Consider the following 20,747-nt stretch of genomic DNA (forward strand, 5'->3'; position numbering starts at 1 on the left):
TGTGTAAAAAAAAGACTTGCTTCTGACATCTCCCCTAAACTTTGCTCCACTCACCTTAAACAAATGTCATCTGATATTACTATAATCACCCCGGGAAAAAGGTGCTGGCTGTTCACCTTTCATAAATTTATATACCTCCATTGTAACTCCTTAGCCTTCATTGCTCCAAAGAGAAAGGTCCTAGCTTAGTCAATCCTGCTTCACAAGGCATGTTCTCCAATCTAGGCAACATCCTGGTAAATCTCCTGTGCTCTCTCTCTAAAGATTTTAGATTTTTGAGGACCAGAAGAATAGTTCTGTGGAGCTATGTCGCAGATCAAACTCTAAATAGCCTCCTCCTTTTCCTATCTTGTTAAGTGGCACTTTATGTGTTGACGTCAGTGACTATTTACGGAGAGTATTTATCACACGGCTTTCACCAGATGTGCTGTTTCACTGTTTCAGAGGCTCAATGTTTTCTTAACTTCAAAGTGATTAAAAACAATCCTCTCTCCTTTCTTAGAGTCAGCCAGAATTAGAAGTTGGAGTGCTGTAGGTCTGTAGCCTCTAATATCACGATACAAGTCAGGAGGCAGATGGGAAGCCCGTTTGCCAAGTCCGAATCTCAGTCAGTCAGCCCCCCACCCTGCCTCTTTCACCAAAATAACAAATAAAAGGGATGTCCAAAACAACATCAAATATAGCCCACATCTATTGAAGTTTAGAATAGCCCCAGGAATCGCTTCAGATTGGTGAGCTTGATGGCAAGGGACCAGCATTTCACCTGGCAGACTCCATGGATACATATCCCTGGACTCCACGAGTGTTGCTGCAGGCACATCTCAAACATTTTTTTTTCCCTTTTCCCTTCACCAGCAAGCAGGAAGCGAAAGCTCCAGGAGACTTGGCATCCCTAACATTTCTCACAAGTGTTGTTCAGTGAAATTGGAACCTCCAGCTTTTCTTCATGAACTGGCTCACCACTAAACAGATTGCTTTAAAATTGTATGATACATAAATTAAAAAGCCATCAGGGCCCAATGCAGACAATCATGGCCATTTTTTAAAATCATATTCCATAATAAAGTAATGACTGACCCTCAAGATAAACTAATTACAAGTTTGGACTGTAAATCCTATTTGAATGTTTTCCTTGCTATAAATTATTTATAATTATCTGTAGAAATGGTACACCCAGCAAGCATCATTGAATTGGTGCACTCCCAACAATTGTTGTTGTACTCCCTTCCTCCAGCCTTGTGACCACTTCCTCTCTTAACTTTTTTCCGAGCTCTGTCACCGTGTTGATTTTAAAGCTGGTCAACTCCTCAAGAATCAGAACAAAGAGTAAAAACAGCAGTATTAAGTAGGGGAGTAAAACACAAAAGTCTGCTGGCACCGTGGTTGAAGTAAAAACACAATGTTGAAGAAACTCAGCAGGTCAAACAGTGTTCAAAATTTCAGGCTTGAGCCCTTCATCGAGTTATGAGCAAAATTTAGGCAGTTACCTGAATGGTGGGAGGGTGAGGGGGAGGAGCACAGTACCACGGGCAGGAGGAGGATAAGGGAGGGAGGGAGGGCATACCAGAAGACAAGGGGAGGGGGATGGAGAGCTAGAGGAAAGAAGACATAAGAATGGAGAGTAGGCTAGCAGAAATTGGAGAAGTAATGTTAATACCATCCGGTTGGAGAGTGAACAGATTGAAAATTAGCTGTTGGTTCTCCAATTTACGGGTGGTCTTGATTTGACAGTGCATGAGGCCATGGACAGACATGTCAGCATGGGAGTGAGTCATAGAATTGAAATGGATGGTCACTCTCACTGATGCAAATAGAGTGAATTTTTGAAGGTCCTCACCAAAGCGATCTCAGTCTGCATCCAGTCTCTCTGTTGAAGAGAAGGGCACAATGGGAGCACCTGATGCAGTAGATGGCTCCCACGGGTGCACAAGGGAATTATTCCTCATAAGCCAGGAGTGAGTTATTATTTAAATGCCACATAGGGTGAAGGTAGAGGTTATTTTCATAATTGGATGCCTGTAGCTAGTGGTGTCCCACTAAATCAGTGCAGGGACCCTTGTTTGTAATTTACATGAATGACTTGGATGTGGATGCGAGATGGTAGTCCTGGCAGCAGAGGGAAAATTATGTGCTGGTGGAATGGGATTTATCCAGACAAATGTGTGATGCCTTTTAGGAACACTAAGGAGGGGAGGACATGCACCATGCACCAGGGTTTTAGGCAATATTGAGGAACCAAGTACAAGGCCATAGATCATTAAAAGTGGCAACATGGGAAGTCAGCGCAGTTTGGAAAGCAAACCAGATACTGGCCTTCATTAGTCAGGACATTGAATGCAGATATGGAGAGGTTATGGTCCAATAACTGCCAAAATTACCAACATCAGGAGCCTAATGGCTATTTCCTCACCAACTTGGATGAGCCATGCTGCGTGGCAGTCCTTTAGGACTGACTGTTCCTTCAGAGTCTGGTTTAAACCTGTGGGATCAAGCAGTTCAAGAAGCTGCTCCCCTCCCAAATCTGAAGATGCACATCTATCACTACCAGGTATTAGATGCCACATCACTCTGACCCCCACCCATTGACCTTGTGCAGAGGAACTCTCTCCCTCGGCATAGATCTAAAAAGCACAGATGTAGTTTGAAGAGTCGATTTGATATGCTCTCTCGTTTGTGTTACTTTGTAAAATGTGTCACTCTTTAACTGGATTATGAGTTGTAGCATTCTTTCCACTAAATTGGTGACCAGGATCGATACAGCTCTTGGTCTGATCAAGCTTAGTGCTTTGTTATATGTTGAGACTCTGAACAAAATTGGTCCAGTCTAGATACAGAGCAGTACGTGACTTTGGCTGCTCCTATGCTCGAAATACTTGCAGTTTTAATGGGCATGTGTAATACACACTGTATTAATGTCTGTGGGGGAAATAAATAGGTCAGCCATCTTTCATGGAGCCAGGTCCAATCTATTTGATCAAGCAGAACATCACACCAAGCCAGTATACAGATGAATATTTTCCAAGACTTTTCGTAAATGTGACCAACAACAGATGATTAATGAGTCGGCAAGTAACCTACAGTAGATCCTTATGGACACCGTGTTAAGTTTAAAAATGATGAGACGCTGTAAACTAATAAGATCAAGCAATAAGCAACAGATCCAATAACAAAACAAATGATGTTGTAGACTGTTTTAGAATATAAAGCAATTTCAAAATTCCAATATCATGTTGCATAACTTCCATGAGTTGACACAAATGTCCTTTCACTATTGCTTAGTTTGTAAAAACTGCAGCATCAGGACAGTAAATGATGGGATGGGCAGAATTAGATCATAAAAGACTGGCATGGTTGTTCACACTGCTGGGAGCAAGATGAAGCATTGCATTTTGATCATCTAAAAACAAACTACTGCCAGAGCTGTACACTAATTCAAGGTCAATGTTTATTTGTGAAAACCCTGATTGTCTTGGAACTTTGGCATTATCACACTGAACTCTATCCTCAAAATGTGGGGGACTCTAAATCCATCGAAGCAACATTTGAAAAAAGTGCTTGGGAAGCTATTTACTTTAAAGTGGTGTGATGGTTCGTTATTATTGAGAATCAACATTTTAGTGCAAGAAGTTTGTGTACCCCGATGGTTTCATCCTCAAAATCATCAATCAAATTACAGTAAAATCCCCGGTATCTGGCACCTATGGGGATTGGCAGATATCGGATAAGTGAATTTGCTGGTTGCTTGAGATTGCGCGTTGTGTGATTTGTGGACTGCCTGCTAAAGGCCCCAATTCTAAACTTGCATATTTAAAAAAATCAATTTATTGTTTTTTTTGCGAGCAGCTTGAGGCTACTAGTTTCTTAAATTCTGGTTAACAGGGATTTTACTGGACGAATAAATTATTTTCCCCCCCACAGAAAGCTATGCTGCCAATCCCCCAATAAGATTCTGCCTTTCCAAATGTACATAATTCCTATACCTTTGAATTTTCTCCAAGAGTTTCCCTACCACTGACATAAAAGTTTCTGGCCTGTAGTTACCCAGCTTATCCTGCTGCCCTCCTTTGATAAAGGAACAAAGTTAGAATTGCAGAGTTATACAGCACAACCCAGGGCCCAATGCCAACCAAGTTGCCTACCTCAGCTAGTCCAATTTGTTTGCATTTGGCCCATATACCTCTCCATATTATCGATGCATCTCTTTAAATGCTGTAATTATAGCTGCCTTTATCACTTCTTCTGGTGGCTCATTCCACATACCCACTAACTCTGTGTGAAAAAGTTGCCATTCATTTCCACTTTAAATCTTTCCTCTCTCATTATAGACTGGAAAAGAGATTGTTTGTTCACATTTTCTAAGCCCCTCATGATTTTAAGTTTGCCCTTCAGCCTCCTACAATCCAGAGAAAAATGTTCCAGCCTCTTCTCAAACCCTCTGGTCTTATTCATATCCTTGTGATTTTTTTCCTGCGCCCTATCCAGCTTAATTTCATCCTTTCTGCAGCTTAGATGACCAAAACTGCATACAATACACCATATGTGGTCTTACCAACATTGTATACAATTGTAACTTGATGTTCCAGCTCTTGTACTCAGTGCTCTGATCAATAAAAGCAAGCATACACATTTTTTTTGCTACCATCTACCTGCGTCACCACTTTCAGGAAACTATGAATTGTACCCTGAAATCTCTTTGTTCTCTGACATTCTTCAGGGCCCTGCCATTTACTATGCCAGCCCTACCCTAGTTTAACTTGCCCAAAATGTAACACCCTGCACTTTTCCAAGGGTAACTTCATCTGCCATCCTCGGCTCACTTTATTTGTTGATATAGATCAGGGTAAATAATTTTGAATTGAATTTAATGTAATTATTATTGTGATTTAAAAATTAATAGATAAAATATTTTTTAAAAGATATAGATCAGGGGCAAGCAAACTTTTACTATTTTTGGGCTGGATGGTGTGCCAGTTGTTGAATGGTAAGCTGGGGGTGGGGGGAGGGGTGGACACTGGATGGGGGTGGGTGGAGTGGTGGTGACAGCGATGCTGGACAGGGCAAGGGGCGGATAAATTTGGATGCAGCCTGTGAACTCTGTCAAGGTAGCCCAGGTGCATATGCCAATTTTGATTGTATTCCAGGCTGGAGGTTGACCACCCCTGATAATGGATCCTGTTGTAATTTTTAGATAATCTTCTTTCCTGTCCACTCTTTAACCAATCTTGGCCTCATCCACAAATAATGCCAACTATATTCTCATCCAAATCATCAATATGGATAATCAACAGCAGTAGACCCAGCACCAATCTAATCCCCACCTCATACCACTGGTATCTTAAAAACAACCCTCCTCTACCACACTTTGAATCTTAGCACCAAGCTGAATTTGTATTCTGTTGACCAGCTTACCTCGTATTCCATGTGATCTAACCTTCCAATCCACCCTACCATGCAGAACCAGATCAAAGGCCTTACCAAAGTCCATGTGGACATTATCTACTACCTTGTCCTTATCAATCTTCTTGGTTATTTTTATAAACTACTTATGTTTAAGAGTTTGTCCATGAGAAAGGATTAATCTGTTTTCTATCTACACCTATAACCTAAATGTAGGCTAATTTTAATATATTTTGCATTTATTTTATGTTTACACTTTTTCCCCAACAAATCACAAACTTCAGCCTGGAAGGGAGAGGCTTTGTCAAGCAGCAAACAGTAGGGAAGTTATATTCTCATTCCCACCCCACTACAGCTTGATGGTGTAAACTGGTCTGCTTTATTAATAATTTAGAATGTAATACAAACTAGAAATGCAAAGCTTATAGCAACAGACGTGACATGTGCAGTACAAAATGTAGAGCAGTACAGTGTAAATGATAAACAAAATGATATATCAGTTAGACACCAGACAAACTAAAAAGTGATGCATAATGAATAGAGGATTATTTTAACAGCCACAGAATATTAATTATTTAAAATTACAGAAATACTATAAACTAACAATAGTATGTTATTAGACAAAACTTTCAAAGTATTATCTCAAAGACACTATTATTAATAAATAAAATGTATAAAGGTTGTGTTTATCTATTAGTTTATCTATTATTCCTTCATGGATATTAAATTTTCAAGAGAGTAGTCTAAAAATGAATGTGTTGCATGGCCCTAATTTCTGTAATAGCACTAACAACAGCTTGTTCCTCATTGGAACCATGAGGACATTGGAAAATGTTGCAAAAACATGTGACCAGGCATCTGGTCTCAGAAATGGGTTCAAAATAAAATGTTCAATATTGTGGCACTCAATTACGTCCTATAAAGGTGAAACAAGGCAGTATCATTAACTATGATACATTTCTCCCAGTGCGCCCTATCTGCTCACTTCAAAAGGGAAAACAATGAAGAATCCTGAGAAGCCCCTGTACACCCACCATCTCTGTACTCCCACTTTCAGTGGCTACCTGAATAGAACCTTTAGGAGGATGAATCCTTGAAAAACCTCCAGTCTAAACGGTGTACCTGGCAGTGTCCTCAAAACCTCCTGTTCAAACCAACTTGCTGGAGTTTTTGTGGACATCACTATAACACAGTCAGAAGTCCCCATCCATTATGCTTAAAAAGATCAAAGGGACGTGCTTCGATAACTGTCAACCAGTGACATTTATATCCACTGTGTTAAAGTGGTTATGAAGAAGATCAACTCCTGCCTCAGGAGGGACCTGAACCTACTTCAATTTGCCTATCAATATAACAGGCCATCTCATTGGTCATCCACTCTGGATTAGATTACCTGGACTACAACAATACCAACGTCAGGCTGGAATTCATTGACTATGTTCAGCACCATCATCCCAGCAAAGCATGACTGAACGAAGGGATCTGAGACTCTCTTCATCCCTGAGCAACTGGATCCTTGACTTCCTCGGGCAGATCATCAGCCTCTCCTTGCTGACCATCAACACAAGGGCACCCCAGGGGTGTATGCATAGTCCCTTACTCTATTCCCTGTACATTAATGACTACGAAACCAAGTTTACCTCCAACACAATCTCTACATTCACTGACGATAATGAGTAACAAGGAGTCAGAATACAAGATGGATATTGAGTATTTGGTTTGATGGACCAGAACAAACAATTTAGCTCTCAATGAATCCAAGGCCAATGAGCTTATTATTGATTTTAGGAAAGGGTGTGTTGTGTTTGGAAAATATCAAGTTGGCTGGGTTCACAGAGAGATGAATCTGGACACAAGTGTTACAACCAAAGGTAACTTTATTGAACACATGGGAAATGAACAGAGAAAGATGTCACATGATTCTTAATTATTCTACTACTTAATAGCTATATAGACATTCACATCAGACCCAGGTTGGACTCTGATACCAGCAACCGCCTTTCTTCTACACAGTACAAGACAAAATTTATAAAGTTGCAAACAGACACGTCAGGCACAAGGGAATTTGATACCAGTGGATGCTTACCCTTTTTTTAAGGGAGCTTTATTTCATGCCAGACCAGTGCTTCTTGTTGGCCGCTATGACCTGCCCTGCGATCTGATCCAAGTCTCTCTGTCCCTGTGGAGTTAGCCCCCGACCCCCATTCTGATCTTTCTTAATGATTTTCAGCCCCTCGAGCACCTGCAGCACCTTCCTGGTGACAGACTTGGAGCCATGGCTGAAGTGGCTTCGCACTTGTTGCATTCGCAGATATACATACTCACAGACAGGGACGTCAGCAGACACTCCTGATCCCTCTACCTCAGGGTCTGGCTCAGTGTTAGTAGCACACTCTAACAAGACTGGGACTTAAATGCACACTCCTGGTTTCCTGTACCAATGGGGGTACAGCTCTTTGCAAGCTCTAATCTAGTGCAGTACTATAATTCAACCTGTGTAGTACACACCTTACCCATGACTCCTTCAGCGATGTCCACAATAGCAACCTGGTGCATAGCGATGTCCAGAACTTGGACTGAGGCAGAGAGAAAGAAATGTACCATGCATCCATGTTCTAAGCTTGTCGCCTGGACAATGATGACACTGAATCATTTAAATGAGCTAAAGGCAAGGTGTGCACTAATGGGTGGCTGGAGTCCAATGTTGATTGGCAGTTGATCCAACTTCTGAATAAGTTTCAGACAGAAAAGTCATGAGACCCTCTGCAATCCACAATGTTCCATACAGAGAGACCTCAGGACCATGCACCTGTCCGCATTAATGGGTCGGAGGTGGAGAAGGTTAGTAACTTCAAATTCCTGCCACATCAAGACAACATTAAGAAGGCACACCAAGTCCAGAAGTCTAGGCAGATTTGGGATGTCACTGGATATTCTATCAAATATCTACAGGGTCATTGCAGAAAGTATTCTAATTGGTTGCATCACAGCACATTTTGGTCATTTGAGTGCCCAGGAATGAAGACAGCTACAGAAGGTAGCAAACTTAGCTCAGCCCATCGCAGGCTCCAATCCATTGAAGACATCCTGAAGAAGGCAGCCAACATCTTAAAGGACCACCATCACCCTGGTCAGAACCTCATCTCATGTTCCTTTCAGACAGAATATACAGAAGCCTGAAGTCCAGCACCTCAGGGTTCCAGAATAGTTTCTTTCCAATGTCTAGCAGGCTCTTAAACCTCCCTTTATTACATTAATCATAGATTGTTCCAACATCATAGAAGAACTCTGCACTCTAATGCAACACAATTTTTTCTTGCACTATGGTAAATATGAATACTTATTAATTAAATGTCTTTTATATTTATCATCTATTTTTAAATTTAATGAATACAATGGTAGTTGTTTTTTTTCCCCGTGAAGTACCTGATTAGTTTCAGCAAGTAAGAATGTTGGTGTATAGGCACATTGTATAATGTATATGACAATAAATTCATTATCATTATTATATTAGTTAGGAGTTTGTGGTTGGAATTTAAAGCTTGGTGTTTGGGTAGATGAAGTTTTGCCCATCAATGGTGGGTTAAATGGAAGCAAAAAAAAATGTTTAGTTTGAGGCCAGGACAACATGGTGAGGATTGGGATATCAGCAGGAAAGATTTGGATGAGCTGAGATTTATAACAGTAAAACACAGACATTAACTGACAAAGTACAAAGCAGTCAACTAACATTGCTCTATGTATAGACTATGCTAGTTTTCCTCTTTTCATAAACAACACATTTCTCTTGTTTTACATGTAACATAGCCATCATTTATTGTCTTATTCCCAACATCCTATCAAGTCCACCTGCCTCGTATCTAATAGAATGTAATTGTAGTACTTGGTTATGCTTTCATGGTCAGTATCACATTACGGGAGAATTTGTAAAATGTGGGATCATGGCTTCATTTAGCAGAGACATGAAGTACAAAAGCAGAGAAGTTATGTTGAACCTTTATGAAACACTGATTAGGTTACAGTTGAAGTGCTTTTTCCAATTCTGATAATCACAGTTTAGAACAGTGGTTGTCAAACATTTTCTTTCCGCTCACATACCACTTTAAGTAATCCCTATGCCATAGATGCTCTGTGATTGGTAAGGGATTACTTAAAGTGGTATGTGAGTGGGAAAAAAAGGTTGAGAATCACTGCTCTATTGTTATTAAAATAATTGTTACGGAAATATTTTCCTTATGAAAAACTGTCATTGGCCCATTTCCTTTGGAGTTATGAAACAGTGCACATAACAAGTCAATTAGGTACAATTAAAACTGGTTTTCAAACATTTTCTTTCCACTCACATACCATCTTAAGTAATCCCTTACCAATTACAGAGCTCTTATGGCAGAGGAAATACTTAAGGTGGTATATGAGTGGAAAGGAAAAGTTTAAAAACTACTGTTTTAATCGTACCTAATTAACTCGTTATGTGCACAGTTTCATAACTCCAAAGGAAATGGGCTCATGACATTTTTTCTCAAACAAAATATTTCATAAACAATTGGGTCTAAAGCAGTGGTTCTCAACCTTCCCGTCCCACTCACAATACCACCTTAAGCAATCCCTTACCAAGCTCTTATGGCATAGGAAATACTTAAAGTGGAATGTGAGGTTTTTTTTTAAAAAAAGGTTGCCCGCCCCTCTATTTGACTAATCTACTGGAGTTCTTTTAAGATACGCCTTGTGGAGAAGATCAGTGGGATTCAATGATTGTGGTATATTTGAATATTTGGGCTGTAGTTAAGGTCCCACTCTGGAGTTTGCTGAAGAAGATTAAAGCACGTAGGACAGGAGTAACGTAAGAGTGAGGGCCAAGAGTTAGTTAACATAAAAAATCTAAATGCTTCTCAGGATGGCAAATGGTGGTACCCATAGGGATCAGAGCTTTGGCCCCAACTATTCATAGTCCGTATTGTCGCTGAGGGAACTTAATATAACATTTCCAACTTTGAAACTTGAATCTAGTGGAAATGTAAGAAGTGCTAAGGATCAAAAGGGGCTCCAATGGGGTAGAGACAAGCTAAATCAGTGGGCAATAACATGGCAGATGGAATGCAGGGTACCTGCACAATAAAATCAAACAATACACAAAGTGGAATAAACTTCCAAAACAGAAAATCACAAAACTTCCAAAACAGAAAATCACAACTTAAACAACAATCATCAAAGCTTTCTTGAGAGTGCCACAATCCAAATATATTATCACACCCAAATGATAGAGGCTTTGGTATTGGACCTCAGCCAAAAAATATATATGTGTCGTGGACCAATTTAAAATAAATAATTCATACTAATGATGATTATTCATCCAGCAGGAAGACTCATTGGCAATACTCTGTGTGGTAAAATGGGACCAAAGGCTTGAAACTGATATTCCAAACCATATCATTCCAGCACTGTTGTCAAAGCTCTCAATTTTGGAGCTGGAAGAATCAGTGATATATTCATTTATTTTTTTTAGACATTTCCACTTTGAGTCTGTGTGCAGTGTTACCAAATGAAGTGACACAAGGATGAGTATTTAGATTTTGATTTCATTCCCAGAATTAGCTATCAGCAACTAGGTCAGCCTGGAGGTAGTGTGTTGTCATCACGGTCTCCTTAATTAAGATATTGTCATAGCACTGGAAGTTAAGGACTTCCTGGATATTCGACCAACAATGAAGGAACAGTAAAACATTCCCAAATGGGTCGCATATGTGAATATTTGTTGGGTGTTGGGCTTATCCCTCTAGCTAGTAGAACTGATGGGTTAAAAGGATGTGGTGCAAGTTCTTGCAGTACATTCCATAAATGATGCACACTGCAACAAAATAACCCTGTTGCTTGCATGAGTTAATTTTCAGCTTGATGGATGGAGTGCCAATCAAGTGTGCCATATTGTCCCAGTTCCTTGACTTGCTAATGTATTGTGAGGTAGAAGAGAATGTAGGGATGCCAATCAACATTGGTGAGCAGTCTAAAATGGACCAGTTTTTTTTTTGCAGTTCCATCTCTTGTGCTTTGCGTGCCATAATATTTGATTTTTTTTTAAAAAGTTAGGTTTTGAAAGTACAGAATAAGTTGTAATGTTCTGATTTCATTCACCCTCCATTTCAATCCCAGTGAGAGGACAGGCATAACCAAACAATTGGAGAATCATAAATCTAATGACAACCATTTGACAGAATTTTTACTCACTCACCTCTTGGGGAAATATAATAATTCTGTGGTCTCTGCCTTTTTTGTCATAGAATTAAAAGGTAAATTGTTATTATTTTGTTATAGGAGCACAACAGCTCAGTCCTGCCAAATGGAAAAAAAATGTCTCAGCACACAATGGCATCTGAATTATTTCAATGATAAATTTAGCTGAAATATCCACTCAAGAAAAGTTAGTTTATTCTATTTTGTTGACTTTTATCTATTTTCTTTTAACTTACTGAAATGTTTGAGGCGCTGAGAACTCTCTTGGAGGAATGCTCGCTTTGCATTTAACTAGCAGAGTCCTTCAGTCCTCATCAAAAGTTAATGGCCAATTAAGATCTATGCCCAACAATGAACGTTCAACACTTCTTAGTGTATATGAATGAATGCTTTTATCCAGTCAGTGGGATCCAAAGTTGAACACTAAAGGTAGTTGGACCTCTATATAAACCTCAATTTATCTAGAGTTGGAACTTTGTGTAAAGGTGATGCATGTTGTCTTTTTTGGTAGGAAGAAGACGGCCCCTTTTTTGAAGGCACTAAGCAACCATGCCCATCACTGACTGACAGAACTCTAAGGTGGAGTAAGATGCAGAAGAAACATCATCCTTTGAGGTAAAATACATAAATGTTCCAAAAATATAATGTCGCAGCAAGCAAAGTAACATAGAGGCATGAAGTAAATATTTCACATTACATGCTCTAAAGTAAAACATTAGCAAAGATGCAAGAAGCCAATAAATCTGAAAATAGACGTATGAAAAACATTGAAGCTATGGTGGAAAGAAAATGTAGGAGAGAAGTTCTGCAATAATATAGCTTCTGATGGCCATATAACATTGACTTAAACATCTTAAAAGTAGGCATCATGAACAGGAATGTCCAATGGAACTAGTAGTGGTGGGGCATGACTTAAGAATAACAATTTCATGGTTGGTAAATCTAACATTGAGAATGGGTTAAGCTTGCATGTACTTCCTTCTGGAGTAGGTGCCCCCACTCACACCTACCCCTTCCTCCATTTCTACCCTCCCCCTTTATGCCCAATCATTTCCAGTACCCAGATAGCTGATTTTTATCATGATAGTTGCATGTATTCTTAACATTTATAATTAAGAATTTAGGGGGTACATTAGAAGATATCACCAAATTAAATAAGGGGTTCCCAACCTTTTTTTCTCCCACTCACATACCACCCTTGCTAACCACAGAGCACCTATGGCATCCTATGAGATGACTTAAAGTGGTAGAAATCTATAGGTGCTCTGTGGCTAGTAAGGGATTACTTAAGGCAGTAGAGGTTGTTGGGGACCACTTCTCGAAAGCAACTAGCGATTGTTGTTTATTCACCAAACACGTTCTCACGTCAAACTAAGGCATGACAGCGAACTCTTAGGTCTGACCAGGAGTCCAGATAAGAAATACAAACCTAACGGCATTTCGAACTTCAAGCGATTTTTAAAAAAAAGGCCAAGGAAAGCCAGAGCCGAACAATGTGCGACCGTGAACATTTGAGAGAACCCTATCAAATTAATATTTTACATGCCGAGCGTGACTTTGATACGATTATTGGTGGATACTGCAAGATGGATTTAGCTTCACATCTCCACCCAGAGACTCGTCCAAATGTCTGTTCCCTGACTCGGAAACGCCATTCACGGTAAACAGATCCTCATACTGGACTTTTAACATCCTTCCTACCGTCGGAATTAATATTAATATTCGAGGGGAAGGATTGATTGAATATTAGAATAATAGCGTTGGCATAACGCACCCGATTCCGTTGTCGATTAAGACGATTGTTACAAAATATCTCGGCTATTATAAGGTTGAACGATTGATAACCTTTTCTTTCACCTCTTCCTCGTTGATGCTGTAATTACCCCTGGCTATTTAAACACCCATGAACACGCAAACAATGCAGCCCTTCCTACCTGCTCTAGTCACCGTCTGTTCGCCTCTCAGTGAGGGACCGACGGCCACTTACATCTCCCGGTCCCCACTCTCTCCATCCACCCGGCCGAGGAGTGATTGCGGTTAGCTCACAGCGAGCATCCCTCCCCTCCTACAGCCAGCGAGTCGAGTGCCATCGACATCCAGCTGGTGGCTGACGGACAACGCCCACACTCCCGGAGACATCAGACACTGACAACGCCGCCAGAGGCTTCGAGGTAAAAATAACTCGAGCCATCGGCATTGGTAAGTCAAATCCTGACGTCGTAAGATAAACTGAGTTCTGGGCAGAATAGGAATGAGCACAGGTTTAAAGCGAGGCCGACCTCTCTTCTTCCGGCAACCATGCACACAAACACAAGCGCTGTGATGAATTTCAAACTACATATTTTAATTAAACAGCGAGGCTTTATTCCCTCATGCGTGCCCTAATTAGGAACTTTATGTCAGAGAGACTGGTGATTTTCAAACATCTAAATGTCATCAGCAAGGAACAAGGGCAATAAGGCTGACAACAGCAAGCGCCACTTTTATATTCTCGCTGGTTTGTTTACAGCAGTTGTGTGTCTCTGTTTATAAAGGCAGCTGGACGATCTGGTATGCCCAATGACCATGGGATCAGTGAGAGCTCAGCCCCATTAATCCGGGGCGGGGAATACAATCCAAAGAAATTAACCAGGAGGTAGACCGGTCGAACTCACCGTGCCACTCCACATCTGATGCACGGGCTGCAGCCCCAAATTTTTGCTACAGTTTTTTAAAAAATTGAGTCGTTCGGTGGTGGGGGGAATGGGTGGGCAGGAGGAGAGATGGTGGTGGTGGGAGGTTACTACCACATTTGTTTAAAATTAATCCAAAAATCGCAGAAGCTCACCATACTGACGAGATCAGAATCCAGCGTAGGTCAAATCCCTTGGTCCCAGGTTAGAAGTGTTGGGAAGCGAACTAAGTTCCTTATAAACATCGCGTTTTCTGGCGAGCAAACAGTTTGTGTCCATTTTCAAGGCATGGACTGCTGAGTAATCACTTACTAGCCAAAGAGCACCTATGGCATCCTATGCTATAGGTGCTCTGTGGTCAGTGAAGGATGACAAAGTGGTATGTGAGGTTGCGAACCACTGTTGTAGACAGAACAGATGGCAGGTGCTGCACTCCAGAGCAAAGAAAGTACTGGAGGAACTCAGCGAAGCGGCAGCATCTGTGGACGAGTCCTGAGGCTCCTGATGCAGGGTCTCGACCCGAAACGTCGACCTTCCCTTTCTCTCCTGGATACTGACTGACCGGCTTTGTTCCCCCAACAATTTGTTTTGGCTCTAGCAACTTGTAGGCTGACCTGAGCTATTCTGAGTTGGATGTTCTCGCAGTGGAAGAGAGTAGTAACTTGGGGCAAGGTCGTTGTCATCGATGATCCGAAAACATTTAAAATCCTACTCAATTTGTACCGTGGATGTAGGGCGATTGGGGGGAAATTGGGCTGCACGGGCTCTTGGGCTGAAAGGGTCTATTACTGTGTAATATGTGTAAATGTAAAAAAAAAACCTCGTAAATCTGCAATGACCTGCTGGTGGTAATAATGAAACTGAGGGATTGTGATCGAAAGCCATTCCGTTCCCGTGCGCGGGTCTCACCCGAAATCAACATGGTTTACTCTGAAAAGGTCCAGTAGGTCACACAGTTGAAGGGCGGTTAGGGATGGGCAATAAGTGTTTGTCTTACTAGCGACGCTCATATCCCGCGAATGAATGAAAAAGGAGCATTGTGGCGTGAAGTGAAGAGGGAGGATGCCAAGGATAAATGGCCACATGAATGTCAGCCAGACGCTCCGCCCGACAGCATGCACCAGCTTAATAAAAGACAGGGTCGCCATCTGGTCTCATGCTTTCAGGGACCGCGATCTTAGACCTTCCCGATGGTCTCTTCCAGACAGGTTCAGCTGTTGATCAAGCTGTTGGGTCTTACTGCCCATGTCTGTCAACAATAACTAATCGGATGCGAAACAAATAAGGGAAGACTGCGTCAGGACTGCAGTGTTCCTTTGCCGTGTTGGGCTTTGCTCCCCGCCCCCAGCCTGTGAGCTGCAGCTTCTCGCGTCAGGCAGAGCTGTTTGAAGGATATTTTTACCACTCCGCTCTCTGGAGAGAGGCTAAGAATCAGGGTTCTCACTGTGGTTGACAGTCTATGCACCCTCCTTCAGAAATCCACGGATACTCAGGTTCAGATGTGCACCCAGACTCGCTGACAGACTTCTCGACTCTCCCACACTTAGACTCACGGACAGACTCAAACATGCCCCTAGACATGGACTCAAATACACGCCCAAACTCGTACACCATCCCTGGAAGGATACACCCTCGGACTCTTGATCACGCTCCCTGTTTCCTGGACAACTCATGCTAAGACGCACTCCTAAACTGACATCAAGACATTCCCGAATTCAGCCTGCACCACTACATCCAGACTCAGGTCTCGCTCACTTAACTTTATCCCCTCAACCTTGAGGACAATCATACTTCTGTAAATAAGCGTGGTCCCAAGGCCATGTACTCAACCACGGTTAGGTATACATATTCCATTCTGTCTGATATTTTCTTCTTTTTGTTATCTCATCTTTCGTCTCGACTTCCTTGATTCCTTCTCTTTCAATAAGTCACCCGCTACACTTTTCTCTTTTGCACAGTTCAGCGCCACTTAACCAACACATAGGTTCTTCTCACAGTAAATGCCTCGCAGTAAATTCCCCCGCCCCATCTCACACATTCGCCTCACTTTAATATCTCTTCCTACTAGTATTGATTGATTCATTTCCCCCATCCTCTATCTAATCCTTTTATCGCGTTATCCCCCTTTACAATCTATGCTCTCATCAGTTGTTTGTTTTTGTTATTTTCACACAACATTTGGTGGCAGTCATATTCAGTGAATACACAGTGCCTTTGCAGCAAAAAAAAACAACGATCTAAAGTCTCAGCGAATTATGAATCGACAGAACGCCACTTGGTGGATAATGGGATGTGACTTTAGGTGAAGAAAAAGATAACGTCCATGAAATATCCTCGTGCTTTTGACGGATTAATGTCACGTCACCAGAAGGATCCCAAAGTCTTGCTTCTGAACACAAGTGAGGGCAGCGGGTTTAGTTCTGCCCGACATCCTCGATGGATGGCATCATTGCCGCTGGAGTCTGCGAACGCCCAAGAAATTTTTGATTACTTCCATGCCACGTGTGTTAGCAATCACATTTCTCTAAAATTAGGAGCCGGCCAGCCTCCGCACAACTTAAGCATTCGTAGTTTCGGTGGGGTTAGAGTTCACCTAAGGCCTTGCATAGAAATCGCCACCGGCAACGTGCTGTGTTAGTTTGCGATCGAGGCGAACCATAAAACTAAAAATCCCCAAATACCTTGGAGAGCACCAGACCGCAACCTCGTAACCTGGATCAGCACCAAGGACAGCGATACTATTATGTGACCCACTGTAACCCTATCTGTGGGGCAGTGGAGTGATGCCTGGACCAGGCCCTTGAAAACCGTAAAGAAATTCTTCCTCACAGCCACACTCCCGATCTCCAACGTCCACGCATCTATCCTTATTGCGAACTTGGGAACTAACTATTTGGGTACTGATCCATAACAACTGGCACGCGGATACTTCACCGTTTTATAAAAGAGTAGATGGTTGACGCTTTCTTCAACTGTGTATTTAAAGATCCTAGTCTGGGGCCATGTTTGCCTTTCACCTCGCTGTAGCCGCGATTTTCACTGACTCGACTGTGACCCATCCCTGTCGCAACACCATGTGTATTATTGGATTTATTTATGTTCATTAAACAGGCATAAAATCAATATAGCTTTAAATGGATTAGAAAATATAATAAAGCGACAAAGTTTATGATATTCTGCTTCAATGAAGAGGTTGCCATTGAGCTTTTATACTTATCATAATGTACTTTCCATAAATAGTGTGGTTGTACCCCAATACTCAGAACAGTATTCCATGTTATCAAAGCCTTTACGAGTTAACTCGGGAATATCTGGATTATTAAAACAAGGAAACCCCAGTGTGTGTCCTATCACTTATGTCAGTTTCTTATTGAAAATCGTGTCTGGTTCATCCGTTGATGGAACAAAAGCCGACTTTAAAAGAGCCCATTGTTGAATGGGGTGTTTCAGTGGACGTTTCTAGCTCCTGGCCGTTTTATTCAAATGATCAAGAGAGGGGAGACTGGAAATCTAATAGCCCAGTGGTACTCAACCATTTTTTTCCTACTCACATGCCACCTTAAGTAATCCCTTACTAGGATGGCATAGGTGCTCTGTGATTAGGAAGGGATTAGTTAAAGTAGTATGTGAGTAGGAAGGAAAAGGTTGAGAACCACTGGAATAGCCTATTCAGCTACTCCACCCGTTGTATCATCGGACATTTGTTCGCCTTTGTCCCACATGCATTAATATTGTTGCCTAACAAAAGCCTCGGTGTTGGACTTAATCCAACTACAACAGATGTAATTTTATTAATACTCATTAATCCTGTTACAAACCCCTGTTCCGAATGCTGGGGACATACTTCGAGATCAAAGTGATATTATTGGGGCGTAATGCAGAATTGCAAATTGAATTGAGTAAACTGATTCCGTAATGTATTTAGTTTGGAAAACTGGCTCAAAGATACAGTAAAATGATCTATCAAAAATAAGAATGGTTTTATTTATTGTATAAGGATTTAAAACACACGTTTCCAGAAAATAAATGAATACTCCAACATATGTTCTTCCTGTCTGCACTAACCCAACTGTACCCATTGAGCCTCCCATTAATTCAATGAGTTGGCATTGAATGTTCCTTCAGCATCAATAATCAAATTATTTTCGTCCATGGATTAATGCAGCGGTTTCCACTGACAGCTCTGACAAAATTTGGCACTGAAAATGACTGTAAATTTCGAATAACTCCAATGAAATCTATTAATTTAGGCCTTATATAAACCAGGAAATCGAATGGCCCGCACGCTATTCACTCCCGCCACTTAAGGTATGAAAGAAACTGTAACATTCAGCAATAGTTTCTGGATCCACGAGAATAAATATAAATCATCCCTAAATGGTGTGGGAAATATTAAAGGTATATAATATATTCGTTATATAAGAAACGATGTATTAACCAGATATATAATGTTCAGATTTTAATTGATCTCCGGTTTTATTAACGTCATTCCATCATTGGGCAACACCACAGAACCCATCAGAAGGAACTTCTCTCTCTCTCTCACACACACACACACTCACATACACACACACACACACATACATTCACTCACACGCACACACACCACACCCCTCCACACACACACACACTCACACCATACCCCTCCACACACTCACACACACACTCACACACACACAGACAGACACACACGCACGCACACACACACACTTTAAGACCATGGATTTCACCGCTTGTCCCGGAAGCAGATTTTTAGATTTCAGTTCCACCTTGATTCTTCCAGCCAAGTGTGACGGATGCTGGAATCCTCTACAGCCAACGCCCGTTTGAAAAATTGTAGACTTGTGCCCAATCCTTTGGGAAAAGTGAGTGTCATTTGGGCTCTGCTCAGGAGCAGGGGAGGGAGGGAAAGCTGAGAGACTCAGAGGACACGCATTATCTGGTCGAGGTTGGATGAACATTTAAAAATAAATGCACAACATTAAAAGGGTTACACACAGCTCTTCTTGGCACGTGTTCACCCCATCTCTCATATTTACTGACATACACCTTCCTCTGCCAGTCATACGTGTCTCATGTGCACGTTTTGTTGATTCATACACCCTTGTATAACTTCTCACTCACCCACATGAACAGATTTCAAACATGGGCAAATTAAAGTTCTGTTCGCATACCCCTTTCACGTCCACACCGGCACGTATCCCTCCAAGGTCTTCTATTGCTCACTCGTAGACGCATCTCACCCACAGTCAAACCTCGTGTATTATTGCCTCAGCCACATTTAGGAGATGCATTGTCTCGTACACATGCAAAATCACGCGGACCTCATTCTCACACTAACACGTGCAGCCACGCACATTTTCGTTCATACATTTATTGTGAAATAATGGCAGCTCGGTCAGTGTTGCAGTTATCTCTCACTGGAGCTGCAGTCCTCATCCTGTGAGTCCCCTCTATTCCCATTTCGCTTCGTATACCGCATTCCTTCATTTTTTTCCGTAATGTAGATACAATTTCATATTCTCGTTCTTTCTCTCTCAGCCTGTATTTCATACACAGCCTGCCCCTCATACAGAACTAGATTTGTCGACACATTCAGTCTCCTTCCAAGCAATACTGTCTCGAAATTAAATTCTTACAAAAATCACATTTTCTCATCACTCTCTAAAACACAATAACGTTTTTATGTAATAAAATATTTAATGTGTGTACCTCCCCTCCACACCCATAAGGACATTCTGTCTTTTATATTTATGCTTTCCCCGACTCAGTTCACTCCCTTCTCTCTCTCACTGCTCGCTGTCTCTACTCTGCCAACCAGCCCTACCACATTGCAGCTGCCAACGCCAGCCCCTTGCGCGTCCTGCCTTGATATAATCAGACCAGAACTGAACATCTGCTCCGCCACTGAACATCATCCTAAAGAGAGAGAGAGAGCAAGATTTCACTAGGATACATTTAATCAGACGGAAAATAACCTCTTACCGTTTAGAGTTGCCTCTGGCCCATCCTTTTCTTGTCTTTCCTTCCGGAGAATATGTCAAAGCTGTATTATATACAATTACATCGGGTCCCTGGCAACGTGACCGCCCGATCTCCCCCGCTTCCTTGCGGGTCTCACGCACCCACCAGAATCGAAAGCACCAACTCCTCTTCCGAACGGCTGCTCACAGAGACCAGAGGAGGGGAAAGGTTCCGAGATGGTGAGCAAGGAAGTCGCCCCTCCTCGCCTCCCCCCCCCCCACCAACCCCCCCAGCCCCCAACCCAAACCAATGCCCCGAAGACGTGCCCCGGGTGAGCCGTGTGGCGGGGAGCCCGAGCAGAGCAGAAGGATCAATCATTCACAGCCCGGCCTGGCATCTCTTGGCACACGGTGGCGGCACACGCACGTTTCCTCCGCGTTCACACTCCCAACCTTCTACGGATTATTTAATTCATATTCTTTCCTC

At 41.9% G+C, this 20,747-nt stretch overlaps 2 protein-coding genes and 1 long non-coding RNA gene across 11 annotated transcripts in view; 1 reads left to right on the top strand and 2 right to left on the bottom strand.

The window, feature by feature from the left end:
• fbxl16 (F-box and leucine-rich repeat protein 16) overlaps positions 1–13,849 on the bottom strand; it is a 98,095-nt gene extending 84,246 nt beyond the window's left edge. The window contains exon 1 of the mRNA XM_069906223.1: positions 13,560–13,849. The gene's annotated coding sequence lies outside the window, so the exon portion shown is untranslated. The remainder of the gene's footprint in view (positions 1–13,559) is intronic.
• The window catches only part of jmjd8 (jumonji domain containing 8), a 184,595-nt gene that overhangs the window by 7,746 nt on the left and 156,102 nt on the right, over positions 1–20,747 (top strand). For 2 of the 9 annotated variants that reach the window (XM_069906208.1, XM_069906210.1), the window contains exon 1: positions 12,814–13,285. In XM_069906208.1, coding sequence (XP_069762309.1) covers positions 13,119–13,285 — 167 coding nt within the window. In that variant the 5' untranslated portion in view covers positions 12,814–13,118. Of the gene's footprint in view, positions 1–12,136; positions 12,241–12,806; positions 13,286–13,696; positions 13,825–20,747 lie in introns of those variants that run through there. The other 7 variants (XM_069906206.1, XM_069906207.1, XM_069906214.1 and 4 more) reach the window with 6 other exon arrangements.
• LOC138746428 (uncharacterized) lies at positions 16,573–19,565 on the bottom strand. Its single transcript, XR_011346952.1, has 2 exons — positions 19,472–19,565; positions 16,573–16,759 (listed from the first exon to the last, which is right to left on the bottom strand). It is a non-coding gene; the product is annotated as an uncharacterized lncRNA (long non-coding RNA).

This window comes from Narcine bancroftii, chromosome 12 (genome assembly GCF_036971445.1).
Source record: "Narcine bancroftii isolate sNarBan1 chromosome 12, sNarBan1.hap1, whole genome shotgun sequence".
Classification (NCBI taxonomy): domain Eukaryota; kingdom Metazoa; phylum Chordata; class Chondrichthyes; order Torpediniformes; family Narcinidae; genus Narcine; species Narcine bancroftii.